The sequence below is a fragment of the Perca fluviatilis genome, chromosome 14 (assembly GCF_010015445.1).
Source record: "Perca fluviatilis chromosome 14, GENO_Pfluv_1.0, whole genome shotgun sequence".
Taxonomy (NCBI): domain Eukaryota; kingdom Metazoa; phylum Chordata; class Actinopteri; order Perciformes; family Percidae; genus Perca; species Perca fluviatilis.
Window position 1 is genome coordinate 18,265,130 of NC_053125.1, and position 23,950 is coordinate 18,289,079.

Consider the following 23,950-nt stretch of genomic DNA (forward strand, 5'->3'; position numbering starts at 1 on the left):
TTTGTTGAGGCGATACGCGCACTAGTAGAAGACATTTTTAGTGAAACTCCTGTTCTTTTCTGACGGTAAATAAAGCAAATGCGCAGTCCGAAATCAAGTTGAAGCGGAACCGTTGACGTACAAACGGAAGAAGGCGGTGGGATTCACAGTGGAACACAGGAAACACCCGTTTTATTTTTGCAAGGGTATGAGAATCGAGTTTCCTGACAAAAAATATTGTGTCATCATTGTTGTATATCAAATCATAGATTTAGTTAAGATAATATCATACTACTGATCCTGCTCGAGTTTATTTTATAAAACGAGTCAACAAAGATGCTGATTAAAGTGAAGGTAAGGCAAAGCAAGTATTAGCCCAGTGGTTTAACAGTAAACATTTGAATAGTTGTTACGTCCTATCTTTTTTATTTGCTCAACAATAACCCTCACATTGTTTTTTTTATTTAAATTTTTTATCTCAGACACTCACAGGGAAAGAGATAGAAATTGATATAGAGCCCACAGATAAGGTATAATTATCTTTTATTTTCCCATATGTGCTGTATGCTAATAATTACCCTTTAATCAGTATGTGTTTAAGCATGTTTTACATTATTTTCCATCCAGGTGGAGCGTATTAAAGAAAGGGTGGAGGAGAAAGAAGGGATCCCTCCGCAGCAGCAGAGGTTGATCTACAGTGGAAAACAGATGTAAGATTAGGATGCACTTTCTTTAATATACCTAGCCTTAATATTCTGGATTTTTGTTATTGCCAACATTTCCCATGTAAACCAAAAATACATCAATGAATTGATCCTCCTAACAAGTACTTCCTATGTGTCCAAAGCCCGATAAATCTTATTCCTCTGTGCCATAGACCTCCATTGTTGTCAAAAAACTATTACTAATACATCAATGAGCCACATCGTCATGTTCCCGCATTACGATGTACAGAGGCTGTTGCAGTTTGCTTTGAGTCAATCCCACATACTACACCATCCTGGTGCTGTAAATACTCACTTGTGCACCAATCGGCAGCTGAAAATATTCCCAAACAAATGGACTATTTACCCCTGTTTTAGTAATGTTTGTTACAAACTATAACATTCAGCCTTTATTTTAAATCCTCTATATTCTGGACCCGTTTTCAAAAACTGTGTATCTTTAGTAGGACAATTTTAATAGTGGGATTTCTGCTGTCTGACACTTTCTACCCTGCATCCCCTTTGTCTTTATTCTCAGGAACGATGAGAAAACAGCGGCAGACTATAAAATCCAGGGAGGCTCTGTTCTCCATCTGGTACTTGCTCTGCGAGGAGGGCAGGTGCTGTGACAGGTACAGTATAGGCTCTCCCAGAAGCCTATACTCCAAGCCTGTGTTGTAGCCATCACTTGGAAACATGCCTTAGCTTTCTGTGATGCCTACAGTAAACGGATACAGCGAAGACATACAACCATGTGTTGTGGAGTCACCTGGCAGCATCGTAGGCAACACAGAGCCATTGGTAGAAAGAGATAGATCAGGTTCTACCTGTGGCAGCCACTTCCCTACAGCCAAAAATGTGTTGGCTGCAAACACTCCCCCCTCTCACTATAACATTGTCATGGCGAGACACTCCACATGTTAAAGCTGCCCTGGCAGCAAAGGCAAAGTTACTTTCAGAATTAAATAAAGCTTTGGCTAAAGATTTACAATCCAGAGCTAATTTTGGTGCTACAGAAAACTGTACTGTACTGCGTTCAAATAATTCTCTGTTTCTTTCTGTGGCTCTGCATGTAAGCCTCTATCTTTATTCCACTGAATATACAACAGAGATAACTGTAGCTTAATATGCTGAAACCCATCCTTGGATTACAGGTTTTTCCTTCAGAGCGTGACTTTTCTGCTTCATTCATGTTTTATTCTGTTCCCTACAAAAAGCCCCATCTCACTCTGTATAACTATCTGAGGCTACAGGGTGTATTAACTTTGCAAAAGTCATTCTCTCTTGTAAAGCACCCGTGTAGCTCAGTTAGATTTGTGAAAGATGGACAACAGCATAGTTAAAGGAATATTTTGAGAAATACATATAATGACTTTCTGGCTAAAAGTTGCATGAGAAAATTGATATTCTCATCTAACTCAGGCAGAAAGCGAATAAAAGCATTTCCCTAAATGTCAAACTTTAGTCAGGAGAACCTCCTGCCACTAATTCTAAATCATGTACCACCGACTTTGCTTTACACCTGCTTCATAAGTAGACTGTCCATTAAGTAGGATAATGTTTTATATAATTTCATATGAATTTTATTTGTTTTTTGTTTTTTTTTGTGCTGGTGGCACATTTTACTGTGCTTAGACAAGGAACGTGCCAGCTATGGTCTTGTCTGACAATGGCCTCAGTTTACATGGATATTGTTTGTGTGTTCAGAGAAACAACGTTTAGTTCTGGTATTGCTGTGTCAGCACCATATGGCCCCCTCAGTGTGTATAGAATCGCGTGACATGGACCTATGCTGTGGATTAGTTTGTCAGTAGAATAAACTAATGTTAATGCCTCACTTTTGTCATTCTCCATAAATTAATTTACAGTTTTCAAAACAGCTGTACAAAGGAGACGTGAAAAGTCTTACATATTTTTTTGTTTTTATTCTTGTCACACACTCACTACCAATATGTACATTTACATTTTTAACACAAAAATAGACTTAAGTTTGAGAGACACGTCAGTCAAATTGGCTCTCAGGGTGGTAGATAAATTGCAAATGGCCACTTAAATTAGAGACCAATGTGTACACATAATGATTTAGAAATGCCATTCTCATTAGGCAGTGCATTGTAGTGCGATGATGGAGCGGTAGAAGAATAATTGCTTAGATTACAACATAGAGACCTTCATATTTCCACCATATTGAAGGCCTGTTTTGGTCTGAATTACAGCAAGAACTGGATGTTGCAGCTTATTAGGGAAACTTGAGCAGCAAGAAAGTAAGACAATCAAAACATAATCAGCACTGTTAAACTTGCTTTAGATTGTAAGCAGTAAACAAGCAGGTAGAGGTTTAAGTCTGCATAGTTCATATTGCCCTATCACAAAGTTGCAGCATTTCATTTTTGAGGTGAATACATTTTCAGGCCTCATTTATGTACAGTAAGAGTCTTGCTGAAATTCACTATGTTGCATGTTAAAAATTGAGTAATAACAATTTAATCACGCTCTTTAAAATGATTACACTGGAATAAAGATAAAGGCAGGGAGCAGTTTTTCCTATATAAATGAGGCCCTGAATTACAAATTCACACCTTAGTCAGTGTTTTTTATTTGAGACAATATACAGACTTCCATGACGTGTGTATACTGTAAATACACAATAACCATACAAGCACAAAACACAATCATTGTACTTGTAAAGACATCCAAGACCCCTGTTCCCCTTACAGTTCAACAAAAGAAACCTTTACGATACTGGCCCAACTTTAATGATTCTTAATAGTTAGAATGATTTACTGTACCTCTGTAAGATTTTGTCTTGGGATTGCTTTTAAGACAGGGACTCCTGAGGAAATAAATATCTAAAAGCACCAGTACAGATATTTAGTACTAACAGAGTGGATTTCATAGAGGCAATTGGATCTGTTGAGTTGTTATGGTCTAGAGTTTTTAGGCAAGTGTATTTAAGTAGAAGGCAGTGGGGATGCCCTGAGACACTAAGAGATTACAGAAAGACTGAAGACACAAGACAACATACTGTGTGTTTATGTGCGAAGGAGTGTTGATACTATATTATACAACATAAGTATAGATACATAACTATTACCAAACCAGACAGAGTGGGTTTATTCAAGAGTGCATGTTAAATTTTCGCTGATGCCTATACTAATATTGCACTAAAAATATCTTCTATGAATTGTAAGAATTAAAAAATATTTAATGTGAAGCTCTAATTTCTACACCCTAAATAAAGAACAAACTAAAATTTAAACACAGCTAGATGTTAAGCTACAAAAACACTTCTTCCGTAAAACATGTAAGACAATCAATGTCTCTTTAAAACTGTTTTTCACGCAGGCATTCACATGTGTCGGTGTAGGGGTTTGCACATTAACAATGCAAATGTGGTGGTGGACACTATAATGTCTTGCCTATTCATTTTAGTTGTCTATGTCCATGCTGAACTTGCAGTTTAAACGGGTTAATTATCAGTGTAGTGTCCATACAAGAACAATTGTTTTTGTAGTTTTTTTTTACTGAAAACTACCCCAATGTACGAGGATTAACCATCTCTCCACATCAGTCAAAACAGAGCTGTAGTGACACCCAAGTACAGACTATATTCTAATTAAGGCAATTAACAAGAACAGTTCACACATCAGCTTTCAGGTGTACGCAAGAGTAAAAAAAATAGGCCGAGATGTATATGATGTTGAATAAAAAAAAAAAAGAATATAAACAAAATTAAAATATTAAAACTAAAATAACAACACAGTCAAATGATATAAACAATTAACACAATTCCAAAAAAAAAGGAGAATCATTTCGGAATCACAGTCACCTTTAAAACCTAAATGCAGTACTACAGTGTACTTCACGACGTTGAATGACTTGATCTGAATCTGAGTTTCTGCATAAAATACAGCTTTGGTGTGCTGAATGGATGACAAAGCAACATTTCCAATGTGTCACAAAAAGAACAAAAAAACTAAACAAAGAAAAGGTGTTTGTGTAGCCATCACAGTAGAGTAAGAGTCTTTTGATAAAAATACAAAAAATGAAATGATGCTCTTACAGTAGGAGTGAGTGGAGAATAAAGAAATGGGATGATGATGAAGAGTAGTACGTGTCTGTTTAAGCATGTATTGAGGAGTTGGAAGGTGCTAACCTTCTTTATTGCACTTTTGAAAGACCCCAGACAAAAACGTTTGACGTCATATAACTCTACATACCTCATGTTATATTTGGCACAAAAATTATTGATTGATACAAAACCAGATACAAATATTAAAGACAAAGTGTTGATCAGTAAATCCACTATAAACTGTGGTGTATGTTTGCATGTATGTTTGCATGTGTGTTTGTGTGTGTGCGCACCCACGTGTGCGTCTGCATATGTCTGTTTATTTTGAGGCAGGTGGGAGATAAAACTCTTTAGCAGTCCGCTGACTTGTGGTTGTCTACGTCCGCCTTGGACAGAGGAGACCTGGCCTCCTTCATTTCCTCTCCTTCCTCTCCGCTCCCACCGCTATTACCCATGTCGGGATAAACCACCACGCAGAACTTCTGGCCCAAGTACGTCATCTTATCTAGAAGAAGAGAACAACATAGAGTTTTAAGAAAGAGGCTTTTACATGACATATGACACAGTATGCATGTAATGCATGAAGAAAAAGCTTTAATATATGGCATTGTTCCCAGGACAAATAATTCAAATTCAATCATGTTTACAAGTACTGTGTTAAAAGAATACATCATACTTTATATTCATTTTCTTGCCAGAAGTTAGAAAAGATCAATAGCTCTTTCTGTCAAGTCAGTATTGAGGAAGAGCCAGGCATGATTACTTACAAGAATAGCAACCCTGCATGACTCCCTCCAAAACCACAAAAGGTCGTTTGTACATTTCTGTGTTGGTACTGATTAAACAAACATGTTATTAATATGTGAGCTTTAGAGCTGGTGGCCAGGCTAGCTGTTTCCCCCTGCTTCTAGTCTTTATGTTAAGTTAATTGCCTCCTGGCTCTCGCTCCATACAGAGTGTACAGGCATAATCTTCTCAACTAACTCTTTGCAAGAAAACAAATAAGCAAATTTCCCAAATAGTTGACCTATTCCATGGACTTGCCTGATGGCATAAAATGTATTTGAGGTTCTAATCATGTCAAACATTTCACCACTGAAAACAACGTGACAATAAGCTAACTTACTAACGAAGGCGTCAAAGCACTGTGGCTTATTGTCCCAGTAGACTCCCAGGAAATAGACTGGGACGCCAGTCAGCATGATGGCCAGGCCGATGCCACACACCACGGGTTCAGAGTAAAGGGAGAAGATGAGCAAGAAGGCCCAGAAAATGAGGTAAATGACCGGCCAGATGAGGCTGATCTGGAAGGTAAGGGAGAACAAAGCAACAAGGTATTACACTCATGTAGAGACGATCATTTGACAGTTTGTATAATATTTCTTCTTCTTGCATCTGTCTATTGTGAATTTTTGCATGAAATGTCCTTTTTATGGCTGTTTTTATGAGACAAGACCAAGCTAAAAGTGGAGCAAAAACACCACATAAACACACCTTGATTGGTCGGTGCAAGTCGGGCTGTTTAATACGAAGGACAATCTGCCCGGCGACAGTGACTCCATAAAAGAGGTAGTTGATGAAGCCCACATAGTTGATGAGGGTGTACATGTCGCTGGTGCATAGCATAAGCAGGGTGGACAGGCACTGAGGAAGAATAAGGAGGAAGGAGGGTAAGAGGCAGGTTTGATAATTTGTGGTTGGTTTATCTGTGTATCACGAGAGACAGAACGTGACTTATCTGAAGGAGGTAATGTACGAGGAGTGTAGTGGTGAGAGCGGTACTCACAGTGAAGAGCAGAGCAGGGATGGGAGTGCAGCGTTTCACATGAATCATGGCCAGCAGACTGGGGAGGTGGCCCTCTCTGGCTCCAGCAAAGAACAATCTGTGAGAGACAGAGATGCAATCATTCAGTTACTGCATGTACAGTATTTAAGTCTACAGTACATCCACACTTTTTATGATGAAAATGAAATACTAGAAAGAGGTTTAAGATGAAGGAGACTAGATAATATATTCACTGCAATTATTAGAGGTGCGTTGTTGACAGCTGGTGCATTGCCCACACATAGTAGATCCCGTCTAATCGAAGCTGTTATCGAGCCAACTAACCTGGAAGAGGTGAAGAGGGAACCGTTGACTCCCCCGAATGTGGAGAGAGCCACAGAGATGGGCATGATCCACGACATGACTCCCAGCAGCTTCTCACCAAACGTCTAGAAAGGAGGAGCGGGAGGATGGAGGTTAGAGGTTGGATGAAAGGAGGCCGACACACAGGCGGATGGTTAGATGCTTACTTCATTACGTGTCAATACGTTCACTACTATAATTCAATTCAATTTTATTTTTAGTATCGAATCATAACAAGAGTTATCTCAAGACACTTTAATGAATGCAATGAATGACGTTCAAAAGGTATCAACCAACACGTTTCACTCACTAGAGGGAGACAGAGTCGTTCTACTATCAAGGTGTGTCTTTGATCATCCTACGTCATGCGCTGAGATACTCACCACGGCAACAGCGTTTGAGGCGAGCAGCTCCTGGGGACTCATGGCCGTGACGTAGGCAATGTTGGCAAAGACGTAAACGAAGGTCACGAGGGGGATGGAGATGAAGATGGCACGAGGAAGATTCCTGGAGAAGACAGAAACAGCAATGTTTAGGAGACAGAATGAGGAGGAAAGCTTAAGAGAAGGGGGTACAGGGGAGGATTTAAAGAAGGAAATTAAAAATGGTACCTTAGGGGAAGTGAATTAATGGATACCAAGATTATTAAAAACTTGAGATTGTTAAAAAGACAGAAAATGCAGAGGAAATGAAGAAATAAACCATTTTATTCTACCAGTTTGTTTCTAGGTCAGTGGCCAGACACTGGGGATGATGGTGAGAATTATCTCATGCTAAGTTAAATACATTTCAGAGAGCTTTAAGAAAAAGGATTAAACTGGGAAGCTTAGCCGGTATGTAACTGCTAATCACTGAAATAGCTACTAGCAGCTTTAAAAACAGCTATATTTCTAACAATAGCAACTAAATAGTTCTAGAGATATGAGAAGCAGAATAAAGCGTCTTACACATAGGGGTCCACCAGCTCCTCTGTGACGTAGTTGAGGAAATTCCACCCTCCATAGGCGAAAGAGCCTTGTAGGAAGGCTAAAGCTATCAAACCCACATCATAGTCCTGGAAGGGCTCGAAGGCATTGGCTGGCTCAAGCCAGTAGTAGTCTCCTACAGAAGATAGATAATGCAAATGTTTAGGTGACCTTTATAATTGGCAGCACTTTATAATATCAGAAAACCCCACCCTTTTAATTTTTTTTTTTTTTAGAAATGTCTTTTCATCCTAGTTCGCCATCAAAATTGTCTCATTTAGTCAAGGTTTCCTGCATTCCTTATGTACGTTTATATGACCTTTCCTAAGTAAATAGGTCTTTCCTGAGAAATTGTCTTGGGTTTGCTAATGTTGTTTGGCTTTGGGGGTAAACAAACCGGTTTCCATTTAAGCTTTGGGCTTGCTGTGAGGGAACCCATCTGAAAACCATCATCTAATGCGATCAGTGTGTGTACAACAAGTTGTAAAAAACATTCTGCTAAATCCTGTAAAGTGACTTATTTAGTAACCCCAGAGCTCCCACTGAGAGATTATCAAACACTTTGTTTTGGGGTGAATGTCTAAACCAGGGATCTTCAACAGGGGTCCGGGACCCCTAGGGGGTCCTCAGAGTCAATGCAGGGGGGCCTGCAAAATTTTGAAGTTTTTAAAAAACTTAAAAAGTCTTAACATGAATCTAACATTTTATTAGCAAATATAAATCCACACTGATGATAGGCTTACTGTCCTATAGGTAAGCTCGTCACTTAGATATCCATCCACAGATACAGTTCATCCTAAGGATTCACTGTGCCACATTTATGTTTTAACATAAAAACGTGATATATATAATCATGCCAACAATTATTAGGCTACTTTAATAGCTTAGTATTCTAGGCAAAAAATGTATGTATAAAGATTTTAGGCTGCCCTACACGTTATTGTAGGCCCAATTTAATATGCAACTTCATTTTATACAATATATGTAGTAGGGGGTCCATGCTTAGTCTCTCTTTCAGTTAAGGGGTCCTTGGCCTAAAAAACGTTGAAGACCCCTGGTCTAAACCATCCATAAATCTTCCTAATTTTTCATTTATCATTATATATTTCCTGAAATCCCTTCTTGAGGCATGTTTTCAGAGAGCATTAAAGTATTTGTACTGTCTCATACAATCCCTTATATATGACCCAAAGTCTCCCATCAAATCAGCCACTGAAGTCTTCATTTAACTTCAAACAGTCGCACAGAAATCCCCATTTTGTTGTTTCAGGGGCCTACTCTCTGTGGCCCCTGTAACAACTGGCCCTCAGCCATGTTGTGACAGCAAACGCACACAGGCGTGCTGATATTAGCAATGTGAGTTTTAACTAAAAGGGGCCCCAGAAACTCAGTGATCCCTGCAGCGTCCACAGGGAGTCTATACTGTCCCGAATGACTGACGATACCCCCGGTGACCGCGAGTGTGTGTGACTTTTTTCCTTTCACACATAGACACCAGACAAAGGTGGAATGTACTGTGGACGTATGCACTCAGGGTGCTTACCCTTGCAGATCTGCACGATGCCCATGATGATGATGAGGGCAAGGGCCAGCAGCTTTCCGGCGGTGAACATGTCCTGCACTCTGGTGGCCCACCTCACACTGGAGCAGTTCACCCATGTCAGCAGCACTAGATGCACAAATAAAACACAGTAAAATGTAATGCTTATTTATTTTACCCGTTTTTTCCATTGTGTCTCCTCTTAAAGTGCCATTTTGTATCAGCTTGTTCCAACTCTTTATTTAAGCTCTAATTTAAGCTCTAATGATGTGACATATTCAAACCCGAGACTCCCTTTTGTTTTATGAATGCACCATTTTATCACATTCTGCATGTGTTGGGCATCAGTTTATACTTATTTCCCCAAAATTCTGCCTGGCATATTGATAGCTTTGGAAATGTTGGGATCGCTCCACTAAAATTTGGTGGGTTTGAATAACGTTGTGCTGCACAACACGAGTTAGCACTGACAGTAACGAAAGGTTGTAAAATGATTATGTTATGAAGTGAACGTAGTAGATAAAGGTTTATGTGTTGACTCTTTTATTGATCTGGTAAAGGAACTGTGAGTGCATTGTTGTAGTAGTAAAACTCAGATTATTTCCCAAGAAAAGATGAAGACGTTGTAAAAAAAAAACCTGGTTATTGTCACTTGATGGAAAGTGAACTGATGTCAGGTCAGCAAGTGGAGAAAGATAATAAAAAAAAGCTGCACACTCGACGTGTCTTAACATCTAAACACTGCAGCGACCTTTGATTCTGCTGCTGCATCATGGCATTGAACTTCACCCTTTATCTCTCACAGTTCGCCTCACGTCTTACCTGCAATCATTTTCTTTCTTGAAGTACTGCAGGTATTTGATATTTCTACTTTCTGTAACTTCTTAAAACCATCATCATAATAATAATAATCCTTTCCATTTATTTTACAATGTAATGTAAAGACAAAAAAAGGATTCCAAACTCCAGATGTGAAAATACATTTGGAAATGCTATTCATCTCACTTCAAACTAAGACTGAATACAGACAGAGATAATGGATTTGATCTGTACTGCTGGGTACAAGAGGCCAATGGGTTCAGGCCAATAGGGTGCCATTAAATAATAGGCGTGTTTGACTCTGTGGGATTAAGATCATCACATTAAATAACTCTGAGCTGCCACTGCAGGGAGCAAAGGCAGATGCACATGAACAGACATGCATGGGTCTGCATTGACACTGTAGATGTGTGTACTGGGTGCAGATAAAGAGACAAGTGCAAAGAGTGGGGTTTGTAGTTGGTGTAGAGATGTTTATGGTGTTTGTAGGTTGGTGTGTTTTTAGTGGGTAGAGGGGGGAAAGTTATGACTTCCTGCAGCGTTACTACAAATTACTACAGTACACAGAACAAGAGTTGCAGTGAGGGGGAGTAGCCGCAAAAAAACAGGAAATGAGAAACTCTTAACACCCAGATCAGCTTAGGACTTGAGTTGTGTATTGTGTACACACAGGCACAATGAACTAAAATACACTGATGTAGCCCTGAGTAAATACATCTTAAACCTCTTAATTCACCATTACACAGAGTTGTTGTAAGAACCAGATGATCTTTCGCCAAAGCACTGCATTACAGTAACAACACATGTGTACCCGCCCCCCTGTGACTCATATTTGCTGCCTTCGAGCAAACATCTAAGGACACATTCTTCGAACCATGGAGCCGAAGGGGGGTCGCTCAGCTGTCTGTAAGCTGAGTATACAAACGTATGTATGGAAACTAGCAGAGTTAACTATGAGCCTGCTGGAAAACATGACAGAGTTATGACCTCCCACTCTGCCGACTGTAGTAAGAGAATCCGCAGCATGTTTTTCAAATGGTACACATTGAAAAACCCTTGCACTGCAAGATTGAAGTGACCAGACCTGCCAGCGATTGGCAGCATCTGGTTTGGTCTCTAAATCTGAACTGGATTTGTAAGTAAATACGTAAGGTTATATTCTGCACACTATTACATAATATTCTGCAAGGGGCCAGATCTGGGAAATCAAAGTAATGTGTAAACAGAGAAGCAGATGCATGTTGAGCCCATAAACAACAAGGATGATATCATTGTTGACGGGAATCTGTCCAATGGACATCACTCTACTGGTTCAGCCAAAGCTGAAAACAAACAGTTATGACTGCTAGCAGTTCTTGTCAGAGCTAAGGACATCTTGCTTCAGGTGTTATTGAAAGTGAGACAAGAAAGACAGGTAAATGTAGCCCAATGTGTGTAATCCAAACTAATGAAACCTTTAGAGAGTGCAGCACTGTTATTACCTCTGTCAAACAGTTTGTCTGTTGGTTAGCAGAATATCTCAAAAGCATGCAAACAGATTTTAATAAAACTGGTAAGGGCATGTGCAAAGAAACAGGTTAATTAGCGTAGACTGGACACAATAGCTGCACCACGTGTCCATTTATGAAGAACTCTACGTGAGGAATAAAAGAGATTTTTCTATTTTTTTTCTCTATCAGAGTAGACATCGAGGTTCTGTTGAAATGTCTTTGTGATGTTCTGCTGACTGACCAGCACAACTTATTTGGCAAAGGTAATGAAGTAGTGGAACTCTTGGTTCACTGAGTACAAATGTGTGTGTTAATGTGCATGCCATTGGAAAGCGAGATTTCCATTTTGTCAAACCAAACAGGGCAGCCAACTGAGGCCATCTGCCAGTGAACAGCATGTCACAGGATGGAAAAAAAATAAAAAATAAGTACTACTTTTTACTGAAGAACCTTGACCACTCAAAAGACATGCAAAAACCCTTTTGACTCAGCGATGTTTCCAGCAGTTTCCCTTCCCTGAAATGCATTTAGTGGTAATGACTAAAAGAATATTGCATATGTATGCACTCAATAATCCTCCCTAAATGTCATCACACAATACACACACTCTTCCCCAGTGTCCACGTCTGTCTGTCTATCTAAAAGCTGCCTGCAGTATTTGGCCAGTGTATGTGTGTGTGTGTGTGTGTGTGTGTGTGTGTGTGTGTGTGTGTGTGTGTGTGTGTGTGTGTGTGTGTGTGTGTGTGTGTGTGTGTGTGTGTGTGTGTGTGAACTTTGTTGACTGATTCAAATCAACCACTGTCATGTCAGCGGCAACACATTTACCCATTTGTCTTCACAGGTTCACTTATTAGTGCTACACTCCTCTAGCTGCTTTGCTATCTTGTATTAGATGACCTCTGACTGAGGGTTAAATAACATAGGAGCTTCAAAGTAACTAGGAAAACTGGGACATAAACTGGATAAATCAAGGCATAATTCAGACAATGTGTGACAGCTGTGATGATGCAACTGCAACCAACAGAGTGAATGCTGCTGCAGTGGCTGCAACCGGATCTCACAGAATTCCGTGAAATGAACACCCCTTAACTCAAAATCTGTGGCAGTTTCACGGAATCGCTGAAAAATCCGTGATGGACCCACGGAAGAATTCCGTGAAATGAACACGGCCCCTTAAGTTAAGGAAAAGGTCGTGGGTGGGCGGGACAACAACGGGTTGCGTTTAGGAAAAGAAGAACGGGACGGGATGGCCGTATACAGCGGACAGGTTGGGTTTAGGAAAAGAACAACGGGACGGTTAGGGTTATGAATTGTGACACGCGGGACACGATCCCCGGTCTCCTGGGTGAAAGTCCTGTTGTTTGTTTCTATTTTTGGGCTTTCATACTACTTGCTAGCGTTGTCGCTCTTAATGTTACATCATCTTCTCATTGACTTTACTTTGGACTGTTTTCCGTGGTGGCCACACAGAATTTTCACACTTTCCGTTGTTTTTTCAACATTTAAGCCTGTATCAACAAGCCTACTCCAAAGCGAATGTTCTTTTGCGCTATTTCTTTAGGCTACCTGCACTCTTCACTAGATAATCAATACTGAATCAGTGTGGAGTTAGAGCTGTGAGCTGGTTCACCAGGAAAAGTGTACTTCTTTGAAGAAAGAGTTTAATTTGTCAAATGTTTCTCATATGGGTAGATTCATTTACAAGTGCAAACCTGTCTTTTAGAAAATATGTTCATATTGCACCAATTTGTGTAAACATAGCTATAAAAAAGTTTAAAGAGGCTGTAGTTGTTGGAAAAACAAATGAAATATGTTGTTAGTGAACATTTTACTGAACATTCTGTAACAAAAATATGTATATTCTGAACACAAATTTGTTTCTTTTTCTGGACTTTAGTCTAATTTGCTTCTTTTTATATGAAATACTCAATGGTTTCCCCTATTCAAGCTTCTACAAACTCTTCAAATCAAACAACCTAAGCAGGGAACATCACTTGGTTGAACTGTTTGCAACACATGGACAAACTGTCGCTGTCCTGTGAATCTTCTCATTGAATTCTCGGCAAAAGAAAGCAAATAAGCATTTCTCAATACAGAAATACAGTTGAGGCAAAAGATTTCACAGAGAGCTGTAATAGAGTGTGGTTAAAGATTTATGTGCTAAATCCCTGCAATGAATATTCCTGCCATGATCATGATATACGCATTACACGTTCAGCTAACCCGTAATACTGGTTACACAGGTACTATTGTACACGACAGGCACTGTGTATTGATCTACTACCAATCTAGTCTAGCCTAGTTTGGTAAGGAAAACCCTTGAACTCTGTGATATGATACCTTGCTTTAAGTGAGTTTTGCTCAGCCATCCGAGTTATGTTCTGTGTTAGGAAACACGTATGCGGGCAACAACAGCAACTGCATGTGTTTGTGCCGAAACTTCGGTATTACTCACAGAGGCAGACAGCAGCCAGCAGACGCAGGCCGGTCTCCGGTGGGAAGCAGGTCGGGAAGAGAGGCTGCAGGACGTAGTTTGAAAACGTTAGCGCGATCACAGCCTGGTTGGTAGGATAGATCACCAGCACGGCGATCCACAGACGCAGGAACCTGAGGCAAAAAGGAGTTACAAACAGTTACAAACACAGAGGCATGGGAGAAACAGTAGGGTGTCAGGAGCACACACAGGTGGGGGATAAACAGGAGGAAACACATGACAAAGGCACATGGCACATACTGTATACATCCTCCCATTTACAGATTTTCATTCACAGCAGGTTATGTTTTGAGGAAGGTGACACAAATGTGAACTCTGTTTCTTACCATTCTTGGCCTCTCACCTATTTAATAACTTTTTAATGTACTGAAACATGCACCGCTGAAACAATTAGTCAATAAAATGATTCATGGACTTATAAATGTGTCATTAAATTTAAATTTAAAAAGCAAACATGCTCGTAACGGCCTCTCAAACATGAGAATGTGCTGTTTTTTTTACTGATTTGTGGCATTTTAAATTAATTATCTTTGTGTGTGTTTTTTTTTCAATTAAGCTATTTGAAGATGTCACCTTGGGCTTTTTTTGCTATAATGTTTGACAGGATAAACAATCAAATGAAAAAAAACAGTGCACAGATAGAGACGACAATAAAATAATAACTCATTGCAGTCCTCATGACTGCTGTCAGTGAGTGACTGATATGGAAACGTAATGGCTCGTTTCAGGGCTGTCACCGTACGTTCATATTCAATAACAAGCATCTGTGATTACTTGAATACAATTTCAGTTTGGCGGCTGGTTTTATTGAAGTGACTCATTGAACTGAAGCAGAGGGACATCACGATGCACCAATATGGCAGAACATTACTGATACTTAGTCAGTGTGTGCTCGCTATGTTAGAAAGTGACAATATGAGTCTGATGCAAGCCTTGTCAGTAGTGACACGGATTGGTCACTAGTGCGTCACACATACAGGGGGAGAAAACGGGTGAGTGTGTGAGGCGGTGAGATGAGATAAAGGAGAGCACGAGGGTTTAGCTGAGTGTAGCAGGGACAACCAGACTAGGTTTTTTTTTTACATGGATTTCCCTGATAGCTTATAGAAGGATCATTACAGCTGACTGCGTTAATGGGATTGTGTCTCACTGGAATGTGTGTGTGTGTGTGTGTGTGTGTGTGTGTGTTTAAAGTAAAAATGTACATTTGAATGCAGACTGAGAGCTCTATGTAGACACCATAACACTGACACAAAGTAACATTTTGATAATTTTTTTTACTTTACATTTTGTGCAACTTTATACTTCAATTTCATTACATTTCTCAGGGAAATATTGTACTTTTTACTGTAGGCCTACTCTTTATCTGTACTTTGCAGATTGGGTTTCATGTGCTAAACATATGATAAACTTAGATTATGTGATGCACTGCTGTAGATTACACAAACCAAAACTCTATAGTTATTGTGTAGTAGTTTGTAGTAGTATCGTAGTAGACATAGCGCCACATGAACCAACTACAATATTCAAATGCAGCTTGCAGTTTAATGTATCAATAAATATGATTTATTGCATACTTACATGTGATACTTTAATACATATGGCTGATTATACTTTTGTACTTCTAAAATTATCTGCTAGTCCTATGTGTGGAGAACAACTAGAGGATTTAGTAGCAATAAATTCTTCTCATTTTTATATAGCCCTATATCATAATCCCGCTCTAAGCCGTTTTACACAATGACTCCCTGCGACCTGTGGCATCTATAGTAGTCTATATACTGCACATTATGGGTGTAACACAACCCTTGTTAGTCTGACAAAACAAAGAGCCTTTGTACGCTGTCCATTCAAGTCGCGTTTGAGCGTACAACTTTACGAGCTCTTCCCCTTTTTCTATAAGCTCCCCTTCCCCCAGCTGCAACAAGTGTTTCTGTTACTGCAGTTATTGACTTATACAGTATGCATAACTGTTTCCCACATTCACACACACACAGGGATAAAAGGTGCAGGAAAACAAAAACAAACACCACTTGAACACAGTTTATTTATACTAGCTGGAGGGCACAGGGAAATGGTGTGGCCCCAACACTTCAAACTGAACTACCGAGTCCCTTGAGGTGAGCGTTCATTGATGTGTATTGATAGCAACCGTACAAAGGGACCAAAACAATCACTGTATGTTTTGTCTGGTTGAATTCCTCTCTCAAAATACCTTGATAATATGTATCCTTGTGACACAAAGGTCTAATCTGTGTTTACAGTCTGGGCAAAGGCACAGTGTTTGTTAAATCTACGCTAACAAATGACATTGTGTTACTTGGAAATTAACCTAGCATGGTTCCCAAGCGTTTACTGTAAGAACTAGCGTTACCTTATGGATGAATGGAAGAAGCTGTGGACGGAAAGTCAATTCAAAACTGGTTGACAAAGACGTAGAACCAGCCTCACATTTGTAAACTCTCTTTTACTGCTCGTGAATCTACCATATGAGTCAGTATTGGCTTCAGGTTTAAGGCCCCCCTGCTTTGGATCAAAATGTCTGACCTATATGAGCAGGCTCATCCACTAGGATAAAGAGAGGAATCTAGACATGTTGGTATGCTCACCTAAATCCATGTCAAATTAACTTTAATTGTTTGGGAGGCCCCTTCTTCTAATAAAACTGGGTCATACACTTAATAGAAAGCACTTTTGACCTGGAGGTTTAGCAAACCTGAGTGACGTGAGAGTCAGCAAAAAGATTGATCATAAATAAATCTACCCTTTGCCTCAAAATAATTTTAGATTGGGCAGCCTCTAGCTCACCTAGTAAGAGCGTTCGCCCCATGTTGGCTGAGTCCTGCAGCGGCGCAGGTTTTAATCCGACCTGCTACCCTTTGCTGCGTGTCATCCCCCATCTCTCTCCCCCTTTCATGCCTAGCCATTGTCTCCATGTAATAAAGGGAAAAGCCCCAAAAAATAATTATTAAAAAAATAATAATTTTAGATTATTACAAAAAATAGCTTTTAACGTCTGTCTTTGGTTAACAAAAATGATAACCACTGCTTTAAATCTTGAAAACCCAGGCACTTTTTTGCAGATTAAATATAAAACTTTTAGAACACATTTTTAAATGTCAAATCAAAAATCCCAGAAAAACTCCAAAGTCACTGTAGTTTCCTGTACATGTCACATATTGTCAAAAGCCTCCTCTTTATTTGCATTGCTTACCACTCATATACACCAGTCTCATTGGATGTGTCTGGCTTACTGACTCAAATCCCATCTGCAAATGTCATATGAAAATACACCTGAACGCCCCTCTGATTGTTTCCAACTGTAAGTAAATGACTGAATGTCTCACCCAGCCAGTCCTCCGAAGATGTCCTTGACGTAGGAGTAGTCTCCCCCAGACTTGGGGATGGTGACGCCCAGCTCGGCGTAGCACAGCGCCCCAATGGCTGTGATGACGCCCGTGATGATCCAGACGATCAGGGCTACACCCACGGAGCTGGCGTTCTCCATCACTCCCTTCGGACTGACGAAGATACCTGAGCCGATAATGTTACCTGATGGAGGGAGGGAAGAGAGAGGGGTCAGGTTTCAGTGCAGAATGAATAAGAGGTTGTTGTTGTTGTTGTCAGCATTGTCGTGAGAAGCTGTAGTGTTTACGTGAATAAGCAGAGGTGAAAACAAAGTACGTTTTTTATGTGGGACATTTAGTGCATTTAAAGGGGCATTCCACCATTTTGACACATTACAGCATCGCTACAGCTCTGGATGAGCTTTGTCAAGTCTGAGAAAATAACTCAAGTGATGCCACTATGTTAAAAAGCCTGGATTACAAACTGGGGGAGTGTAGTTTGAAGGCAGGGAGTCAAAAATATGCTATCCTGTTGCATTATGGGAAGTGTAGGGTCTAGTATTACAATTTTTAACCATTATTTAAAAACATAGTTTATGTGTCTCTTGTAAGACCTACAACTTTAGATCTTTAACATTCTCATGTATGTGTATTAAGTACGGAGCAAGAACGCGGAGGAAATTAGCCTATCTTAGCATAAAGACTAGAAACAGGGGAAACAGCTAGCGTAGCTCTGCCTGAAGTAGAAAAGTGTGCATAACAACACCTTCAAAGCTCACTAATTAATTCCAACACAAAGAAATGTACAAGCGACCTCAGCAAGCACGATGACACCAAATCTGGCAACCTCCCTGAGACAATAAGACTAGGAAGTCATTACACCTAAATCTTAACCACTAAGAAATAGTTACTGCACAAAACTCCACCTAAAACCCACAAACTGTCATTTTTTTGTTCCTGTTAATGTTTGGAATAAAGAAACATGTTAATCAGAGACTGTTAATTGCACAGTTTGAACAGTGATGAATTAGCTGAGCCATTAGGCAAAGTGGGAACTTCTGCTGAGTTAGCAGAGTTATGAGTAGATGGAGCAAGATAGAGAGTGGGGTGACAGAGTGCAAAGAGTGAGAAGAGGGAGGAGGGATTGAAGGTAGATTCAGAAGGGGGGGGAATAATGCCCTGACAGATTCAATGAGCATCAGTGTGCCAGGCATTTTACACAGGAGCTAAAAGATGGAGGGACAGACGACTGGGGTTCTAGTCCGACATTAAAAAAGAAGCCGGCCGGAGCCTCTGGACAGATTCACTCCTGTCAGATGAGGCTTCGACACAGCCGGGTTTTAGGAGCTTACAATCGCTGGGTTGACTGTGTTTGAACCCAGCGGCCAATAAAAAGACATCGGGGTCAAACGTTGAAGGCTTTGAATCATAACTGGATAATAGGCTGAGTGGCAATATAAAGTACAAAAGTCAAAGGTATGAATGATACTGTCACATTCCGCCTGCAGAGTTAAATGAAGTGTAGATAATCTTTCCTGTTCCAACTGTCAATGAACAATGTATAACTTGCAGCTATAGGTGCATAGTGTGACAACATAATAGGGGTGATTTACATAATTTGTAATGTAGAAATTACATATATTTGCTGGTTCCTGCTTCTCAAATGGATGACTTTCGGCTTTTCTTAGTTTTATATCCTTGCAAATAGATCTTTTTTTTCTTTTTCTTTTTTTTAGCTATTAGACATACACATCTTCAGGTCTCTAAAATCCTTCAAGTATAATAATCTTTTTTCAGTTTCAGTTTAACTGCTCATAACTTATGTCCAGACTGAGGCCATAACCTGTGATGAGGGGTCAGTAGCAGACATTGCTTCACTTTAAGGGGTCAAAAAGTAAAAGGTTTGGGAACCAATGGACTAAACTACTATAAACTATAGATTCATTCATAAAAAAAATTGTTGCAGAAAAACATGTTGAAATGTCAATATTGCAACCTCCAGCGCCTAAAGGAAAAGACTATAAAAGACTGTACTTTCTCAGATCAGTTAAATTTAAAGCAAAATCTGAACATATGCCAAACCGCTCAACTGAAAGCATGAGACCATGCACATTTGTTTAACAGATTCCATATGCATCAGTGGGAGTGCTGAGGAAAGCCGCTCACTTATGTAAGTCCAGTTGCAGGTGAAAGGTAAAAAAAGACGACAAACAAACCATCAAACCACTGGTTATTCTGACATCTTTATGGCAGCAGTGGTCTTCAGTGCATGACCTTTGACATTTGACATGTGGATAAAACAGCAGCAATGCGTTGACTCAGCATTTTCCTCTGTTGCAAAGTCCCTGATATGCTTCTGCAACACCAAGTTTGCAGAGGCAGATAAACGTTCTGGTTTGAATGAGTTCATATTTAGATGTTTATTTAAGGGTGAGCGAGTGCTTTTATCGGGGTGAGCAAATATGCACGCTTGCATGTTGTGTGTTCGTGTCATGTGCATCATTGCACGTGAGTTTGTGCGACATGCTGACTGTGTGGTATCTCTTCAGGTTTCCTGTTTTTCTGATAATTTTCACATCCTTTTGTCTCCAAACAGGCCCAGAGGGAACGTTACTTTTTTTTTAACTTAACATGCTGTTGCTAAACCGCTGGCTCGCTCTCTTGACCTTGATCTAAGACCAAATACACGTTTATATCAACTTTAGTAAGCAGTGGATAAAAAGTCTGAACTGTCAAATCTCTCGGCAGTGTGCATCACATCTGTCCACGTGTCTCTTTGTCATATTTCTGGATCTTTTTACAAATCTCTGCAGGTCTCAGCCTCTTTAAGGACAGGATATTTTGATATTCTCCTGATCTGATTATTGCTTCACAAAGGAAGAGGCTTGGTCTTGGATATGCTCTCTGAGCACATTTCTGTTCCTCTTGGACTTTGTTTGATGCCTTCTAACAGCAACAGGCTGAGGCTCCACTTTAGAATTGACACCATTTATTTTTATGGTTTTAGATTTAGTTTCTAGAATGCAATCTTGCTTTTCCGATTAATTTAATTTTGTGGCAAATTTTGTGTTTTATGTTGTTAAGCTGTATCATAATTTGGGCTACTATTAGGGCAACTGTCCAGCATTTTCATTATCATTTAATCTGCCAATTATTTTCTCAACAATGAATTAATCATTCGGTCTATAACATGCCAGAAAGTAGTTAAAAATGGAGACACACTATGGAGATACATTTTGTGAAGCTATAGACAAAACAAAAACCTGCATAGTTACATCTTAAGTGAAATCCAAACACTGAGAGAGAACCAATGAGAGAAATACATTGTTTTGTTATTTGTTAGGGCCTCCATGACACAGGATTGAATGCCACCGCTCACGGCAGCAGCAGCGGACTATGAATATTAACAAGAATGTGTGTGTTTGTGCAGCATTATGATATAACCCTAATCAGCCTTTATAAAGCCCTCTAAGATTAGTTCTTGCATTTCCACCCGTCGTTAAATCCCTGTTTAAACAGCCACCAAGCTGAAGCAACCTGCTGCTTGGCCCTCAGCCAGACACTCAAGGACCATGCAGGCCCTGTGTGCATGCATGTGTGTGAGTTATTATTATACCAAAGAAATTTACAACACTGGAGCAATTTGTGAGAAAGAGGACGGTTTGGTGGCATCATTACCTCTGCCAACTTTTACCACCTCAGGATTTTAAAGATGAAAAGCTACTGTGATAGCATAAAACTGAGCTTGTTTAATTAAAGTGATGTGAAGTTGAGCAGCAATTCAATTACAACAATCGTGGACTGGAGTCCAGCTCAGACATGGCTTAGCCAGGCAAGCTAATAAAACAGCATTATCAGGGTGGAGTCTTCTTCCAAGTGGCCAAAAGTTCACTTCTAATCCCAATTCCTAGCTTTGCACGTTTCTGGATTTGTGTGTGTGTGTGTGTGTGTGTGTGTGTGTGTGTGTGTGTGTGTGTGTGTGTGTGTGTGTGTGTGTGTGTGTGTGTGTGTGTGTGTTTGTGTGTGTGTCTGTGTGTGTGAGTGATAAATGCCTGTACTGTACAATAGATCATAAAACCGTTTGATGTCCTCGTGTGCTCAGCCCTTTTCATGGAAACCCAGCGGGGCATGTTCACAAAGAGAGGATCAGACGAGTCACCTGACCTCACGTCTCTTCCACACATGACAATGTGAGCCGAAGCATGAATGAGTGACTTGGTCAAGGACAAAAAGCCCCGGCAAAGAGCAGTCTGGTGACTACGCTGAGGTGTATGGACTCTGGACAGCTGTAAAATTCCTCTACGATGGCATTAGTGGTTTAAAAATCTGTTTCTTAATAGTCGGCTGATAATTGGAGAGCCATAATCATAAAAAAAAAATGTTTTATTTCTATGGCCATATAAAATGTTTTATTAATTGAATTATCTACATGTTGCTGTATAGATACGCTCAAGGGTGGGGCTACAGAGAGAAGGTGTTGGAAACAAAGGGATTAATTGCTCATTTAGTTATTTTAACAAAGAATTTTATAGATTTTAGTGATCTGTCAATATTTGCAATCATCTCAGAGAATGATCACTGCCTTGGAAAGGTTTGAAAATATTATTATATCAATAAAAATGAGTGTAAATTGAGTTTATTGTGGACCTTGCATCTACCTTCTACTGTGCAATTCACAGCAGAGCAAAATTGAGGCCTTCATTTAGGGAGTAAGTTACTCTTCCTCTTCATCTCTGCCTGTCTCTTTCTCTCTCTTATCCTCCTTTTTCCCAGCTTCCGTCTGTCTCTCTCTTGGGAATTCCTATGTGCACATACACACTCACTCTCGCTACATTTCTCCCGTTACCGTGGAAACGCAGTGAATGAGTCATCCTCTCCTTTCTCATCAATGTCTGCCAAGGTCATCACAAAGACCACACACTCTCACCTGCCCAACCTGTGCCATATTTCATCCCTGCAATTATATTGATTGACTGATGATGTTTTTGTTTGTCACAGCCTTTGACCAGCCTCTGTACAGCCATGCTACTGCATTTGTGTCATTTACCTCCATTGTTATATAAATAAGATCATAAAGTTTATCAGTAATATTATTGTATAATGTATAGCTGAAACGATTTGTAGATTAATTGGGTTACTATAGCTTTAGATATAGTCATTACACACAAATTGAGAGGCTTGCAAGAGATTTCCAAAACCCTGGATCCTAATGCAAATCAATCTGGTCCCCATGGAGGATTGATTTATTTTTTCACAGGTTGAGTAGTACCACCCGTGATGAGTAAACTAAGCTTAATTTGTAAAATTGGTTGAGTGCCCCTTTAAGGTTGGATCTGTGCTGTAGGCCAATTTCTGACTGTCCACATGTTGCCAGCCTGCCATCACACTGTGTCTTAAGTCAGTCATGTGAGCCTACAAATTGCTCTGAATGGGCCTAATCTTCTGAGCATCAGAGATGAATGAGGGTAAAGACATCATAATCGCTGGCCAGGCTACAAAGAAAAGATGACATCAAACTGATTGATTAAAGACAGGGGGGCAAAGAGGCATTACACTGTTGCAGTACAGACTGAGATGGATCTGACTTCACATAGTTAACTTTTACAAACAAACCAGTGTGTGCTCTTACTGTGTAGTAGAGTAAACAAATGCTACATTTTAAACAACTACTGTCTATGTAAACGTTGAGGGGCACAGATGCAGGTTAATTTCACTGACTCTGTGCCAGGATCCTTATCTTGAAACACCCACACATTCATCATAAACTCTAAGCTCCTCATTAAGTGGAGTAATCTGATCATAGTGCAGCTTTTATACCCTGCTGATCACAATCACTTACACACTGAAACACAGGTGGCAGTTCACACTCTCATTTTAATTCTCTTCATCAAAAACACTTTCTCAGACACTCAAATGAACTGCAGGCCATTAAAAGGCAGTAGCTATGTGAGGGAAAGTTGCTGTGGGTGAATTAGACAACTGGTCGCCCCACATGGTAGTCCTGGCTCTGGAAATGATAATAACACAGACTTACCAACAATGATACCGCAGGCGCTCACAAGCCCGATTTCCTTCTTGAGCGCTACTCCACCTCCCGACTCCTTCTCACCGGCAGCATCCTTGGCAGACCCCGACGTGCTGCTCCGTTGTCTTGCACCGTCCGTCATGATGATGGCTGGACTCGGCTACCCGGCTTTTTGGATACGTTTTTATCTTCTTTTCCACCACACAGTACCTTAAGCTGTCCGTGCGCTGGTCTCGCTTCGAGCTCAAGCGTCTATTGTGTGCGTAAAACTACGTAGGCTGAAACGTGCTGCACTTATCTGATGAGGAAAGTTGATTATTAGTGCACTGTCAGCAACCTGTGACAATGAGGGGTTTTACACTGAACAAATCAAGAAAAAAAATGTGC

The 23,950-nt window shown here is 40.0% G+C and overlaps 2 protein-coding genes across 2 annotated transcripts; one reads left to right on the top strand and one right to left on the bottom strand.

The window, feature by feature from the left end:
• Window positions 1-67: 67 nt before the first annotated feature.
• nedd8 (NEDD8 ubiquitin like modifier) lies at window positions 68-2,520 on the top strand. The gene is made up of 4 exons (XM_039821770.1): window positions 68-333; window positions 462-509; window positions 607-689; window positions 1,222-2,520. Exons 1-4 carry the CDS (start codon window positions 316-318, stop codon window positions 1,310-1,312), a joined length of 240 nt encoding a protein of 79 aa, XP_039677704.1. The 5' UTR covers window positions 68-315; the 3' UTR covers window positions 1,313-2,520.
• Window positions 2,521-2,591: 71 nt separating this feature from the next.
• slc7a8a (solute carrier family 7 member 8a) lies at window positions 2,592-23,705 on the bottom strand. The gene is made up of 11 exons (XM_039821767.1): window positions 23,573-23,705; window positions 17,539-17,743; window positions 14,153-14,304; window positions 9,392-9,517; window positions 7,831-7,984; window positions 7,267-7,390; window positions 6,866-6,969; window positions 6,542-6,638; window positions 6,250-6,399; window positions 5,882-6,059; window positions 2,592-5,260 (listed from the first exon to the last, which is right to left on the bottom strand). Exons 1-11 carry the CDS (start codon window positions 23,703-23,705, stop codon window positions 5,106-5,108), a joined length of 1,578 nt encoding a protein of 525 aa, XP_039677701.1. The 3' UTR covers window positions 2,592-5,105.
• Between the last annotated feature and the right edge of the window lie 245 nt (window positions 23,706-23,950).

Bases quoted from the DNA above. Each gene is read 5' to 3' on its own strand.
- slc7a8a (XM_039821767.1), bottom strand. From the start codon at position 23,705: ATGACGGACGGTGCAAGACAACGGAGCAGCACGTCGGGGTCTGCCAAG. The intron at 14,305-17,538 runs GTGAGACATTCA...TTTTTGCCTCAG, and splicing joins ATCTTCGGAGGACTGGCTGG to GTTCCTGCGTCTGTGGATCG. The intron at 6,970-7,266 runs GTGAGTATCTCA...CCTCCTTTCTAG, and splicing joins CCTCAAACGCTGTTGCCGTG to ACGTTTGGTGAGAAGCTGCT.
- nedd8 (XM_039821770.1), top strand. The intron at 510-606 runs GTATAATTATCT...TTTTCCATCCAG, and splicing joins ATATAGAGCCCACAGATAAG to GTGGAGCGTATTAAAGAAAG. The intron at 690-1,221 runs GTAAGATTAGGA...CTTTATTCTCAG, and splicing joins ATCTACAGTGGAAAACAGAT to GAACGATGAGAAAACAGCGG.